This window comes from Planococcus citri, chromosome 4 (genome assembly GCF_950023065.1).
Source record: "Planococcus citri chromosome 4, ihPlaCitr1.1, whole genome shotgun sequence".
Classification (NCBI taxonomy): domain Eukaryota; kingdom Metazoa; phylum Arthropoda; class Insecta; order Hemiptera; family Pseudococcidae; genus Planococcus; species Planococcus citri.
The window spans coordinates 48,585,156-48,600,456 of NC_088680.1; the positions used below are offsets into that span (position 1 = coordinate 48,585,156).

Sequence of the window (15,301 nt, forward strand, 5' to 3'; positions counted from 1 at the left end):
GACACCATCTAAATCAGTGGTAGCGTTCAAATCCAAGTAAAAAACCAGTGGTAGTGACAGACACGATTTAAATCAGTGGGTGTGTGTTCAAACCCAAGTAAAAAACCAGTGGTAGTGACAGACACCATTTAAATCAGTGGGTGTGTGTTCAATTCAATCCCAAGTAAAAAACCAGTGTTAGTGACAGACACCATCTAAATCAGTGGTAGTGTTCAAACACATGTAAAAAAAAAACAGTGGTAGTGACAGACACCATTTAAATCAGTGGTAGTGTTCAAACTCATGTAAAAACAAGTGGTAGTGACAGACATCATTTAAATCAGTGGTAGTGTTCTAACCCAAGTAAAAACCAGTGGTAGTGACAGACACCAATCATACTGCAATTTCAACTTCGAAACCTCGAACTTCGTCTTGAAAACATCGATATTTTTGAAAGAGCGTGTTTTTGCAGAACTCATTTTCAAAATACGATCGTCGCCGTCGTATTTTTACATCAGTTGATTATTACTTAAATTGCATTTAAATCGCTTCTATAAAAATCAAAAATGAAGTTTTCATTCTCACACTAATTTCACTTCCCAAACGCAAGAATCGATTAATTACGTACATATAAAAATGTAACGTTGTGAAAAAACGCAAAAATTTTACTAATTCACGTAACACTAATGAATATTAACAAATTACAAACGAATATAATTTACACAAGAAAAAAAATCATAATCATAAAGGAATGCAAATAAATTAATAAGTAACTTTTTCGTATTACTCAAAGCGAACAACAAAAATAACACATTGAATTAAAGAATTTACATATTTCATAATATCAAAATTACATTTTATTTAAATGAGTTAGAATAACAAAAATCATCATTCACTCAAATTTTTTACACAATTTTTACGCAGGTATATTACGGTAATCATTACAAAATGAGCAAAAAAATACCGGCTTTGGATTTAAAATAGAAGAAAAATCGACAAATGCCTCGATAGAGAGAAATAATATCCTAATACATATTATAGAGATGGTCCTACGTAAGAAGAAATCATAATACTTGCGATTCGAAAAGAAAACATTCATTTGTTTTCATCTAGAAATTACAGTACTAGATTACCACATTAGAAAATCAAGTTCAAAATTATATTCTATATATTGCACAATGCACAACTTCTTGTCATGTAAGAAAAAAAATACCCTTCTACGTATATCAAAATAAAACAAAAACCGATATATTTTCTCAAAAATCAAAATGAAACAAAATGAAGGAAAAACTGAAAGAAACGCTTAACCTTTCTTTCGAGCAAAGGAAAAGAAATCAAAAATGAACAAAATTCAAACCGTGCTAATGAAAAAAATCACGTGAACAGTTCATTCGAATCGTTTACTTTACTCGATTCGTCGGTAAATTTGCACGTTAAAAAATTGAGTAAACAAAAAAGTTAATAGCGAATCTTAAATCAAGACAAAAATAAAGAGAACAGGAAAGGTGCGTCAATAACTAAAAATTAAAAATTAAAAATACACGTAAAACCAAATACTGCTGAAAATTATACGAAAAAAAAAAAGAAGAAAAGACAAAAGAAAGACACGACTAAAACGTAATTCTCGTGTGATGAAAAATCAGTACTTTTTTTATTTAGTATCCTTATATAAAATGCTGGTGCATCTCTGTATAGTTCTGTACATTACATACCACGTATAATTCACTCATACGCCAACAAAAAGAAAAAAAACTCTAAAATAAATAACGAAAAGAGAGAAATAGGGGGAGAGGATAAGGGCAAAAAAAGAGGACAAAAAAAATAATGAAAACGTATAGTAACTGGCAAACCTGAGTTCAACTAACAATTTACAATTGAATAAATTTTTTCTCGAAACTCGATATATGTATATAGTATAAAAGCTCGTCTAAACCTCACATTGCAGTTGTTTACTCTATATTGTATCATTTTATATACGATATATCGATAATAAAACTATGAATTTTTCAAAATTCGATGAAAATTTCGCTCGATCGACGCTTTAGCTGTGCAACGCGTATAAGCTAGAAAGATCTTCGAAAACGTGTATCAAATTTTCTAAACTGGTTAAATAATTAACATCCGCCTCGTGTTGCAGATTTGGTAAAACGTGCGCGAAATCGATCATACAAACGGATATTTTGGGATCGTGTTCGGTATTCACGACAGATTCGCCGTCGCCCCACGTAACACCTTCGTCGAGGAAGATTTTCAAGTTTTCCGCATCGTAGGCCAACAATATCGAACTCGAAAAGAATAAGAAATGCCTTTGACGACGGAACCACGAATGTATCTTCTTTAATTGATCCAATATACTGGCCACCAGTCCGTACTTGATGCCTACTTCGGCATTTATATACGAATACAAAGCTGAAAAAAACACACAAATTCGAATTATTACGTCATAAAATGATGAAAAATTGGCATCGAATCATATCGATAGTAAAACCATAAAAAAAAAGAAAATCTAATATATCAATATAACTGTACGACCTTCGACGTTTATCTAAACGATGTATTTTAAAAACTCGCTCTTTCCAACGATTTATAGGTACTACGATGAGGTACCAGGTAATTTGAAAAAAAAATCATTTCTTTGATCTTCGATAATTATAATAAAACATAAAATCGTACAAACCTTGAATGGCTTCTTGCGCACTCATTCGTTTACCGAAATCTTTTCCACGTCTGACGAAACTGCCATCGCTGACGTTATAATATTGAAAGCCAGGAATACTAAATCCCCAGCGTTTTTTACACGCCGCATATTTCACCTACGAAAAAAACCAAAATCGTTAATATTATCGAAACTAATTCGGTATTTCGAATACCTCGAGAAAAAAAAATATATCGGGGGAACATGAAAATGGAACGAAATGTACAGATTTTGAAAAATATGTTAATCTTGTGAACAAATAATATGTATTTCGCTTTAAAGGTGGAGAAACAGGTAAAAAAAAATTAAACGTATGATGTGAATTATTACAAAACAGGGAACAGGATAAATATATTTTTTTAAAAAAGCAAACCCGTCCCAACACTGTACTTAACATGCTGAAAACTTTACATAGATATAACCAGTGACGTGCGTTCAACAAAAGCAGGGAAAGCGTTATAGGGTTTTGTAAATAATTTATAATTCAACGAACTAAGAACGTAGGTGAAAAATATGAACAATGAAATAGATGAAAGAATTAATGAACTTAAACGAATTAAACATCGTGAAATCATCGCAGAAAATCAGAAATATGATGAAAACTACATGAGAATCTAACTGAAAAATAGCTCATGAAAAAAGAAGTAAATAACTATCAATTGGATCAAAATTTAAACGACATGATCTATTGATTTTCGTAATAATTAGAGAACTTCGTTATATTTAACTCAAAATTTCAGTTCTAAGCCCCATCAACAAAATATTCTCAAAATCACAATACATGTTTTATCCTGCTAAGAGTTCTAATAGCTATAGGTACGTACTATTTTCAACACTTCAATTTTTTGGACTTTTAACAGAAATAAAATATGTACTGCTCATCATATGATCAAATCCTTTTCAGATTTTTTTCACAATTTGAGTTTTTCTTCAGTATTAAAAAAATTTTAAAAAATTGTTTGATCATAAGGCAATAACTTGGCAACTTTTGGGGGGGAGGGGGTCGAGAGGGTCTGAACTACTAGGTCGATTGGACAATTTCAACTTTTTGCAACTTGCAAAATATTTCAAAATTTTTTAATGTTGTCATCTTTTCTTTTTGCATTTTTCTCCAATTCATCCAAATTGATTTCAATTTTTTTTGTTTTATTTCTTTTGTACAATCATATACGAGTATGTACTTAATAAAAAATTCTAAAAACTTTTTTTTTCAAATTTTTTCAGATTCATCCAAATTGATTTCAATTCTTTTTTGCTTTTTTTTGTTCCTTTTGTATACTTAATAAATAATTTTAAAAACATTTTTCGGTTCATTGCTACAAAATAATTCTTTTTTTTTGTTTTTATTGTTGTTTAGCATTTTTAGGTACTGAAAAAAATTTAAAATTTTGTTAATCTTCCTCTGTCATTATTTATTTTTATTTTACTTACTTATAGTATTTTTTTGATTATACTTAAAATACAAATTTCTAATTCATTTTCATTTTTTTTTAAATTTTGGCATTTTCTCAAATAATTTATAAAACACTTCAATTTTTTGGAAACAAACAAAATATCACCTAAAAACAAACAAAATAATTTTGTAAAAAAAAATGTTTCAACGTTTAAAAATGTTTTGTTATTTGTTTTTCTTTGAATTTATTGAAAAATTTGTACCCCTAAGTTGAGTTGAAACCCCTTGGAGAAGAATATTGTAGATATAACGATCAAAATAGAAGAAATAGCAAGAATTACTTCAAAATTAAAACATTTTGCCCCTTTTAAAAGCAAGGTGTCTGACAAATAGGACAACATGCAAAAGCAGGACAAAAGCAAGGTTTGCAATAGCACATTTCTTTTCAAATGTTTCAATTTCCAAGTGTAGGGAGGGGATTTTTTTTTTAAAAAAACAACTGAAAAAAATCAAAATTTTGATAGAAAGAGAAAATAAATGAAAAATTTTTGAAATTTGATGAAAGAAATATAAAACATTTTGACCTTTGTTCAACTTTGCCAAACTAGTGGGCACAGTTTTCAGATGGAAATCTTTCAACAATTTTGATTGAGAGAAGACAGGAAGAAGAGAGGGTCAAAAAATTTCCCAATCAAATTTTTCCATTTTCAAAAAAAAAAAAAAAATGAAAAAAATGAAAAAACAAAAAATAAAAATTCGGAGAGAAGAAGAGAATGCATTGAAAATTTCAAATTTTGATATGAAAAATTGTGAAAAAGGGTTTATATGCAATTTTGGCAATAAATTGGTAACTTTTAAAAAAATATAAGATTTTTTGAAAATTTTGGCTAAAAAAATTATTTTTGGTAAACATGGTAAAAATCAGAACTATGGTCAATTTTTTTATATTTCAGAAAATAATAGGAAAAAATGGGGTTGAAGGAATTAAAATTCTGAAAGAAGTAGAAAATCAATGGAAAATTTTAAAATTTGACTAAAAAAAGGTGAAAAAAACATATTTTTTGGCAGTTGCTGCCAAAAAGTAAGACTTTTTAACAAAACTGGCCGAAAAGCAGGATCATACGTACCTACGACAATTTCGTCAGTTTTGATAATGTTTTAATGCAAGAAGGGGGTAGAGATTTATTCAAACAAAAAATTTTCATATCCATTTTTACAGAGAATGGAAAAAAATAAGAGGAAGAATCAAAAACTCTAATAAAAGAGAATGGATGGAAAATTTAAAAATTCGATTGAAAAAAATGGAAAAAAGCGAGAAACAAGCAGGATAGCAGGAGAAAATAAGGAAAAGTAAGCCAAACAAGACTTTTAAATAGTGTATCGAAACATGCGTAAAATTATTCAAAAATTTAGATATTTTGTCTTGAGTAAAGTCTTGAGTGAGACGAGATGAAATGGTAGTCAAGAAGTTGAGATTTCAAAAAGCATAAAATCTTGAAACAATTCCTACTCATTTCACATTCTAAATTTCCATTAAGTAAATCAAGGTTAATTGCAGGAGAATATAGAGGTAGGATCATCAATCTCAATGATAAAATTTCATATTAAACCAGATTATAATGACCCGATGTTTCTAATTTTATCAAATCACATGAAATTAGCGAAGATACGAAACGATTACTTCATAGATACATAGAAAAAACAGTGAATAATCGAGTTTTATGTAATTTGATCAATGATTCATTTCGAAAAGATTAAATCGACGATCACCTTGCGTAAAATCTATTACCTACATATCGTGAAACATATTTTGCAATCTTTTAAATATTTCGTAGATGAGACTGAAATCCTGGAGATCGACGTCATAGAAAAAAAAACAATTGAAATCATCTGATTGTCATCACCCAATCGAAATTTTTGGCATCGTTGAGCATAAGTACTCATCGTCATCATCAAATATGCCATTAGTTGAAATGAAGAGGCGAAAAAAATGTAGGAGAATTCACGATCGCAGAATTTTTATAGGTAAGTAAGTCAAGTACGAGTACATGTTTACATCGATATTTTCGCATCATGGTGAAAAAAACGAAATAATATCGCTTATTTATAAACAATACTCGCAATGTAAATACGTACATACGAAAACAAACGCCGAATACTTCAAAACCCCCTACAATAGTACCAGATGAAAAACGAGATAACTTCTTTTTCCATTGATGCTGCAAAGATCTGGCAAATCTACATAATATTCGAATAATTTGTGTAATTGAATTTCCAAACGAGGAAACTGCCAATTATCGAGTCGTTACAGCCATCATATACGTCTTGGAATAATTACTCGTTCGTTTAACAGAAACAAGTCGAATATACCTTTTTCCACGTGAATGAGTATTTTTTGGCAACATTTTCAAAAACACGCTGGTTAACGATTTGTAAGAAAATTACGCGATAAATGGAAAAAAATTAGACGCAGATTTTTCTTCGTTGAGATCAATGATACGTAGAAATTCCTTCGAGTCGATAATACATTATTATTCGCATGGTTTCGTTCGAAAACCACCAAGTTGCCAAATCGAAAAATTGCGCTTATTTTTCAAAAACATCTTGCTTATTACAGAAATACGATTCATCATTGTCACCTGTTAAATTCCCAATTAAAAAAAGAAAGCAAGAGAAAAACAAAAGACGTGGAACTGAAGGGGAAAGGAAAACACGTTATTTATTAAAACGTGAAATTACGTGTTATTAAAATTATAATAAGTATAAGTAATGAAAAATGATGAATCAATATTACAACTGTAACCAAAAAAAAAACACACCCTCTCACGCGATCTCTATCGACCATGATATTTTACGAGCATAAAATGAATTAAAAATTATCCCTAATGTACGTAGCGATGACGATGAGGGAAGAATATTCTGATAAATTTGTTTGAAAATTTTAGAATGAGAGTACCTTTGCATAGCTCAAAATTATCACCGTCATCGGTTCGTCGACGAAGGTAAACAGAACACACACGCTAGCATCGTTCGAATAATGAACCGTCGTTTATTATCCGAACAACGCTGTATAAATAGTGCATGTGTTTTGCTGACAACCTGGTTTTAGTTTTAACATACGAGAACCAAGATACCAAAATTTTTCACTATCGCCGAAAAACAAAAATTCGAAGAAAATTTTTCAAGTTGAATTTTTCACGATGAGTTAGAATAACTGAGAGGGAATTTTCGTGGACGCTATCCTTGCAGCATTTCGTCATAACACGCCACTGGATACAACGTATTGATTTAATTTCATTACCAAAAGCAACGGAACACGTTACTTGTGTAGATATAGGACACATTCTGTATAATACCGAATCGTCCCGACAACACGAGATCTACTGAGGATTTCATCCGTTAATCATACGCTTTACCTATAAATACAGCACAACCGAATATTTGCATATCTTATATACTTAAACTAGTAAAAGGTTTCTTTTAAATCCTTACCGAACTGAGAGACCGAATTGAAAGTCACCTCATAGAACACCAACTGAAACTAAACGCAAAATAATTTTTTTTTTTCGCAATTACTTTAATTTTGCGTTGCTACTATGCAAAACGATGGTGATCGTGTTTGTTCACAGAAGCAACGTATGCGCCGCCAATTTTTCAAAGCGGTTTAGTCATTGATCATTTTGATAAAGGTAAATTGATTTTCAAGGCACGTTTGACCATTCAACTTATCAATTTCATGTAGAGATAAGGTAATTAACGAATTGCGATCATGTTTCGAATTTACCTAATTTTCAACGTTTAAGAAAACCCCGATGATTACTTGAAATTTTACGATGATGGTAAAAAAAGCGCATTACACATACGATTTATGGGTAAAAATGACGCGAAAAAAAAACGATTAACGGAAAACAGATTTCTAGCTAAGCGACTATAAAAAAAAGTATAAGTAACGCTCGTACAATCCCACTTAAAAAATACAAATAAAACAAAGATACGTACAGAAAAAATAAATAAATGTACAAAATATAAAATACAAGCGATAAAAAAACATGATGAGTGTGTATATAGTAAAATATCGTTCAGTGGGTAAAAAAATGTAAAACAACACTTACTCTTTCGACTTTAATTTTTTCTAGAGATGCGTCTGGCTCCCATGTTTGAACACCTATTTTCACATCCATCACACATGGTAATTTGAAGTCTTTAGTAATATCTTCCATGCATATACATCTGACATCTGCACAAATCCGGTTACAATTTTGAAACTTGTATAATCGTAAATACAGACAAAAAGATCACACTACCTTTGTTATCTAATTCGATAGTAGTCGTGCCTAAATACTGAGGAATATATTGTTTCAGATCTTTCAGCAGTGGATCACATGTAGTTTCTAGAGTTTTATAGAAATTTATTTCACGAGGACCGTACACAGGATGAGGAACTGGTTTTAAAACATATCCGTCCGAATGCTTCATCATACCTGAAAGATCACCGTAGGGGGTTAGTACTAATGAACAATTGTAATGTTTGGATATTCGAATTTAAAGGTGATTTTACCAATAGTTGGTTTCGCTTTGGTGAATTCGTGTCCAGCTACTTGATTGACAAAAGGCGTTACGTTATCAGGAAAAATGTAGCTGATGCTATCCATACTATCTTCGTCCATAACATTCATCTTGGAAATGTATTTCTCGAACATTCCTGAAAATTGAGGGCAGGAAATAGTCATCAAATATACACTGAATAAACGAACGAAGAAGCGAGTGATCGTACAGTGGCACGGAAAGAACTGAAAGATAAATGGGAATGAACTAATTTAAATACGAGTAGTATTATCGAGTACTTACGATTTCTTCGAGATAAGTTTTATGTACAATAGTAAGTTAAGCTAGGAGTAATCAAACTTGATTCAACGGTTATGCTTCGTGAACTGTAACGTATGTGCAGACCTAATGAACCACAATTAATTAAATATTCGCTCGATGATATATATTTACAGATACTTTAATAATTTGTGTTCGACATCAGACAACAAAATGAATAATACGGATTTTCAATTGGATGATAAGTTATTACAAAATACATAAAACACAAAAAAAATTCAACACTTCATTCCACGTTTCACAGATAAATATGGCGAATCGAAAAAAGTTCATATAAACGCAGTTAGAGAGCGCAACAATACTTTTATTATTTTTCATTTTTTTTTTAAAAAATGATGAATGAGAATTTGAGAATGATGATTTTAGATGAATTAGAAGTTGAGAACTCAGACGAAAGGAAAATTAAGGTTTTCTTCTCTTCGGTTTTATTTTTTATTTGTCAAAATTTGGTTTGGTTCTCAATTCTCATTCTTCTCAAAGTTCTTATTAATTTGCAAAGCAAAAGTAGACATAACCTTTGATTTGAATTTTGATATCAAACTGTGTAACTTGAGACTAACTTGAAAAGAAGCAAATAATTTCAAATTTGGTCATTTTTCTGGAAATTTTATATTTTAATTTTTAAAATCACAGTGTCATAATTTCATACAAATTCGATTAGGTATCGATAGAAAATTAAAATAAAAATCAACTAAAATTATAATTAAAATTAAGTCACGAAAATTAGGTAAAAACCATAAAATCAAAATTCATTACAAATGAAATGTGGTAAGTACTAGGTATACTGATCAAGTGATCATTTTTTTCTTCAAATTTTTTAAAGTAACTCAAGTAACAGCTAGGTAGTCATTTGCTCAACAGAATTTTCTCCCGGTTTATTTTCGGAAGAGAGACGTTGGCATCATGTCACGAATCTATCAAAATATTTCTCATTTTCTCAATCTTCAAAAAAAATATTGTTGTACCAACTCGTATGATACCTATAGGTATTATATTAAGAACTCAAAATTTTGTTTTACTTTTACCTAGTTTTTTTTGTTTTTTTTTTTAAGTTGATGTCAAGCGAATTTAAAACAGACAATTACCTACTAATTCAACGCCAAAAAATTTTCATAGCATTAGATTTTTCAGATACTCCTGTAACGAATTGCGAACACATTCGCATAAATACCTATAAATTAATGTAAAATCTTGAGAATCAGAAACATGGGCCACTTTTAAAGCCTCGTAGTATCTGAAAGAAAAAAAACACATTAAATAAAAATCTAATAATTATCTTATCAACGAAATTTCTTTAAACGTATCTAATCTACCTTGTCGATTCTAAAATTGGGATCACGATCGCTGGAAAATTCCTTTTTTCCAAAACAGCGCTGAATAAAGCCCGGCTAGCTCTGCCATTACCATCCACAAACGGATGGATTATGCAGAACTTAGTTTTCGCCGTGATGGCCATCAAAACGGCGCTTTCATCAGAATCCGTATTTAGAGCTTTATTTAGTAATTGGATACATTCTTCAATTTCCTCATGAATGCTTTCTACAGGAGATGGGTATAACGGAATATCGTAGATCCCATTTATATAAACATAATCTTCGTCATCACGGAAGATTCCAGATTTATCGATTCCAGGTTCCAAAATTTTGTGCAAATCCAATAATGTTTTCACCTCGAAATTACATGAGGCCCTATGTTAAACAAACATAATAAATATAGATGCTAATACGTATTATTAGTTCGTGGATGAAAATCAACCCACAAGATAGGCAATGTAGGTACTAGGTAGGTAATAGGTATGCAATAAAAGATTTTTTAAAAAGTCCAGAATAGTTATTAATTACATACATAATTACTTATTGCTATACTACTCGTAAATTCTATCTACATTTATGTAGCTTTACCTATCGTCGTCCATTTCTGAGTTCATGCGGGCTACAGCATAATCAGTTGCATTTTGGATGTTGATCTGAGATTGTTCGTCTGTATTCAAATTTTCTATTCGAAGCGAATGACATGCATACTGCACAAACAGAAATAGAGAATCGTTCATAAAATAAATATTGACTAGCCAGATACCTATTGATATAAATAATGTATAATGTGCTGGAATTTGATACCTTTATCCTATTCTTCTTCTTCGCATCATCAATTATTGCCTTATCCGTTTCAATTTCAATACACTGCAGAATTTCTTTCTTGAGTGAAGAAATCTCGCTCAATATTTCACCAACTATTCAACATAATACGAAATGAAACGATAAAAGTAGGCTATACGCACTCACAGAAAAATAATTTTTGAAAATGAGACACTTACCACAAGAGCAATACGACAATAACGAGGACACTTGACAAACATGAACATTATTCGTCTCAAATGGAAATTCTGCAAATTAAATACACATTGTATGTCAGTATGTAGGTACCTAACCTACCTATCTCCCTGGGAGTTTCAGATCAAATAAATATTAATAAAAAAGGGTTGATCAATTATTTACTTATTTAGATACCTTTGGATTTTGCCCAATCTACGATCATTCCATTAATTGATAACTTGTTTTTCGCCAATACAGCACATTTTTCTGTGTTGAAAAGTAAAGATGTATTATCTCCGTCACACGTTATCTCCTTTAATCCACCTATAAAATATATATATTTTTTTTAAACGGACAATTAGATCAACTTGTTGAATATGAAACGAAGTTTCAAAGCACCTCTCAACTCATTGCACTGGTCAAACAAATTTTTGATTCGATCTCCTGATGATTTTTTTACGAAAAGTTGACGGCGATCTGGCACAGTCAATCTCACTTTTAATTTCTGTCCTGCGCGGATTTCATAATTATCCATCTGAACATAAAACAATGCATCTTATTGTTAAATGTTGAACCAAGTTGATATAGGTAGGTAATTAATTATATAGGTAGGTACATATCCTGAGCAAAATTTACTTTTTTTAACATTTCTTCGGCAGCCTCTTTTTCGGCATATATGATGAACGCAATACCGCAATTGTAATTTGTTGTCCTATCCATCATTAATTTTATTTCCAATATTTCTTTTCTACCACTATCATTAAATAGTTCCAAAAGTTCGTCCTCGAACACTCTCTTAGGGATATTTATACAAAATATCTGAAAGAGTAAAGTAGTTAAAAAGAAATACTATTAGTATAGGTACCTATTTTGAGTGTAATTTCAATAAAGAGCCCAACGTACTTCATAACCTTCATTCTTCCTCTCGGGGTTCTCTTCAAACACTGTAATAGTTCTCTCGCTAGATGTTACTATGTGGGTAAAATCATCGCTGTCTTCTAATACATGCTGTAAAAAAGTAGTAAATTACCTAGCCAATTAAATACATACTGTATCTAAAGAAACAGGTAACTAGGTAGGTATCCATTTTAAAATGTTACCGCCATCACTGCCGGATTGGGTCCGTATTTAAAAAAAACTTCTTTTAGATATTCTTCCTTCGAGAAATGTCCATGATTCATCTTTGAGAGCTGTGATAAGATGTCTAATACCTCATTAATTGGAGATTCTCTCATGCCTTCGAAAACGCGATCGTCAAGATCAGAGAAAGTCAGTAAGTCTATGAAAAAAAAAGTCATTATCAGAAAGTTTGTTGAATAAAGTAAATAATAGTTTGGTAGGCTACAAATTAACTAACCTTTCTTAAACATGAGGTCCAGTTTATCAGCAATCTCAACCTTCAATCCTTTATTTAACAACTTGCCATAATCCAAAGTGTGCAGTGGAACATCGTCTGCATTTTTTTCCAATGTAACAGGAACCGAAGTAGTCGCCATTAAATCTCATAAGATGAATAAAATTGTTTTCGATGAAAAAAAAAATCAGAATGTTTCTGCTAGATCAGAAGATCGACACACATCACCAATAGTTTTATTTCATCATATTTTTTGAATGTAACGGAAAAATCTGGACCCCCAACTGCGAGATCACAGAACAAACAAATATACCTAAGAAAATTGTTTGTTTAAATGTCTAGTCACAAAATATACCTACCTATCATTAATTGTATGCAATTTGAAGAAAATGACTAGGAAATGATAAATGATGAGGTACTTATGTGAAATTGAAAATATATTTTTGGCTGGTAATTTCATGGATAATTTTTCAAAACACACCCATTTGACTTTTTCTAGAAAACCAGTTTAATATCATCCTAAATGAGTCTACCTATCCAGTTCAGTATTCATCCCTTATGTCAATGGTTACCTGTAGTTTACGTAAGCGAAAAACTTACCTAACAATAAGTATAGAATACCTATTCGTAGGTACTTAATGAAATTTTACAATGCATTCTGTGTATTTTTGCGGAAAAATTGATTCCTTGTGCATACTTACTCATAATTTCTTACAGAATTGAAATTACATATAAGAATGAGTACAATGTTCAGATGGTATTTACTTTGTCTACTTGAAATCAGGATGCTGCTGTAAAAAAAAGTACCTATACTCGTAGGTACCCAGAGAAAAAACCAGTCACATGGTTTTGTATAAAATATAAATAGTATGTGTACAGTACACCTATCTGAGAATTTTTTAAAAACGCAATTTTTCAGAATTTTTTCTCGCAGAATAACGGTTTAAAGTACACGAATGAAAGTAGTATCCCATGAATGGAAGGTAGAGAAGAGATAACTACAGAATCACCGGTTTGTTTAAAAAAAGACATAATACACTGCATCCAAATATTTTACCATAATATTTTTCTTTCGAAGAAGAATCGCATATTCTTACAAAAGTAGAAACTTTGTACATGATGTAGATAAATAAATACTTTAGAAAGTATCTGAATTTTTTTGTCGGTGTTGTTGTTCAATAATGAGTCACGATTTGAAGAAATAGTAAACTTTTAATTGAAAGCTAAGGTACATACATAGTACTTACATATATTACTCGTACATATTGACATTCAACATGGTTACAGAACACGAAACGAAAATTATACTAAAATCACAGACATTTTACAAAATACATACGTAATTAAGTAAATTCAAGTATAAACTGATACATGAACATGAGTCATATTAAAACTCTTAGAAGCAACTTGATAACTCAATGAATTGAGACCATCTTTAGAATAAGTATATACGCCTCTATTAAGTTTATCAAAACGATCGCCAGTGGGCTCAGCTAATTTATGAGGCAAACTAGCATATCGAGATAACTCTTGAGCGAATCTACTGACTCGAAGACTAGATATTCGCACACGATTAAAGAAATCGTCATCTTCACCACCCCAGCCATAAAAAGAATTGGCGAATCCGTTCACTTGACGATATTGTTCGCTCAAAATAGCAGTAACTCCGCCAAAATTACGATCGTAAGGAACCTGATATCGGAATTTGTCAATGCTGGATGACATATGACGAGGATACCGCGTACAAGCGTAAATATTATTGTAATTTTGAGGGAGTAAATCGATGTCGTGAAATATAAAACACGGATAGGTGTGATCTTTTAGAGCTTCGATGTATCCGATATTGAATAATTTTCCTCGATTGAAATTCAGTGGATCTGATTGTTCGATAACGTAGATTCGGTAATGTACGTTTTGTTTTTGTAGAAAAGGATGAATGTTGTAAAGGAAGATTTTCAGATGCTCTTCGCGGTTCCGGTAAGGTATTATGATGGCGACGTAAAACAAAGCGGTGCAATCGTGAGGTTTCCATTCTCCTTTACTAATGTTGAGCTTTTTGGCCCACGAGTTCAAGTCATCTGGTACATTGATGTCAGGGTAATGCAATCTACTTGAATCAAAAGTATGAAAAGTACAATTGACTAACGTGCTGTTACGATTTTTATCGGCGACTAGATTGGATAATACTTTGTTCTGAGGGATAACCTCAAATACTGTAAAGAACTGAGTATATAAAAGCGTATTAAATAATACTAGAAGAGTTAAAAATAAAAGAAACAACTTAAATTTATGATGCCTTAGAATTAAACCTAAAATATTTATACGAGACATTCTTATTTCTCAATAAATAACTATGTGATTATTATTGGAAGTACATCTGCATTGATGGCTTACTTTTGTTCGTCCGTTGGTTGTTCATTTTGATTGGAAACCTCAATTTTTCAACAGAAAAAATTCGACCTTTCAAATTTTTTAAAAATAGAGTATCTGGGAAATCAAAAGTATGACTTATCTTGGATCTAGGATTAGGGGTGAGAGGTATGAGGTAAGTGAGGTAAGGAGGGAATGAGACAGTGATAATGAAAATTCAAAAGCGACATCTATAAAACAAAAACGTACCTATTTTTTCCCCTGTATACGATCTATGATTGGAGGATTGATACATGACGTCATATTTACTATCA

At 31.1% G+C, this 15,301-nt stretch overlaps 3 protein-coding genes across 4 annotated transcripts; all 3 read right to left on the reverse strand.

Annotated features, from left to right (window-relative positions):
* Nucleotides 1-666: 666 nt before the first annotated feature.
* On the reverse strand, nucleotides 667-9,130 carry LOC135842461 (inositol polyphosphate multikinase-like). Of its 2 annotated transcripts, XM_065359934.1 has the most exons (6): nucleotides 8,916-9,130; nucleotides 8,626-8,769; nucleotides 8,372-8,548; nucleotides 8,180-8,304; nucleotides 2,657-2,792; nucleotides 667-2,388 (listed from the first exon to the last, which is right to left on the reverse strand). In XM_065359934.1, exons 2-6 carry the CDS (start codon nucleotides 8,765-8,767, stop codon nucleotides 2,021-2,023), a joined length of 948 nt encoding a protein of 315 aa, XP_065216006.1. In that variant the 5' UTR covers nucleotides 8,768-8,769; nucleotides 8,916-9,130; the 3' UTR covers nucleotides 667-2,020. The 2 variants fall into 2 exon arrangements, with proteins under 2 accessions (XP_065216006.1, XP_065216005.1); XM_065359933.1 differs by lacking the exon at nucleotides 8,916-9,130 and having other exon boundaries at nucleotides 8,626-8,870.
* An 808-nt stretch (nucleotides 9,131-9,938) lies between these two features.
* On the reverse strand, nucleotides 9,939-13,097 carry LOC135844972 (uncharacterized). The gene is made up of 11 exons (XM_065363385.1): nucleotides 12,621-13,097; nucleotides 12,364-12,542; nucleotides 12,167-12,271; nucleotides 11,900-12,082; nucleotides 11,663-11,798; nucleotides 11,459-11,587; nucleotides 11,266-11,334; nucleotides 11,069-11,181; nucleotides 10,853-10,971; nucleotides 10,265-10,639; nucleotides 9,939-10,185 (listed from the first exon to the last, which is right to left on the reverse strand). Exons 1-11 carry the CDS (start codon nucleotides 12,757-12,759, stop codon nucleotides 10,062-10,064), a joined length of 1,671 nt encoding a protein of 556 aa, XP_065219457.1. The 5' UTR covers nucleotides 12,760-13,097; the 3' UTR covers nucleotides 9,939-10,061.
* A 712-nt stretch (nucleotides 13,098-13,809) lies between these two features.
* LOC135844037 (beta-1,4-galactosyltransferase 1-like) lies at nucleotides 13,810-15,160 on the reverse strand. Its single transcript, XM_065362121.1, has one exon. The coding sequence runs from the start codon at nucleotides 14,946-14,948 to the stop codon at nucleotides 13,971-13,973; it is 978 nt and encodes a 325-aa protein (XP_065218193.1). The 5' UTR covers nucleotides 14,949-15,160; the 3' UTR covers nucleotides 13,810-13,970.
* Between the last annotated feature and the right edge of the window lie 141 nt (nucleotides 15,161-15,301).

Coding starts and splice junctions, on each gene's coding strand:
- LOC135842461 (XM_065359933.1), bottom strand. CDS start 8,797: ATGACTATTTCCTGCCCTCAATTTTCAGGAATGTTCGAGAAATACATT. Junction 2,793..8,179: donor AAAAAATTAAAGTCGAAAGA/GTAAGTGTTGTT, acceptor TTTTTTTCGTAG/GTGAAATATGCGGCGTGTAA. Junction 2,389..2,656: donor TGCGCAAGAAGCCATTCAAG/GTTTGTACGATT, acceptor TGTTTTTTTCAG/CTTTGTATTCGTATATAAAT.
- LOC135844972 (XM_065363385.1), bottom strand. CDS start 12,759: ATGGCGACTACTTCGGTTCCTGTTACATTGGAAAAAAATGCAGACGAT. Junction 12,083..12,166: donor GGAAGAATGAAGGTTATGAA/GTACGTTGGGCT, acceptor TTACTCTTTCAG/ATATTTTGTATAAATATCCC. Junction 10,186..10,264: donor CCAATTTTAGAATCGACAAG/GTAGATTAGATA, acceptor TTTTTCTTTCAG/ATACTACGAGGCTTTAAAAG.
- LOC135844037 (XM_065362121.1), bottom strand. CDS start 14,948: ATGTCTCGTATAAATATTTTAGGTTTAATTCTAAGGCATCATAAATTT.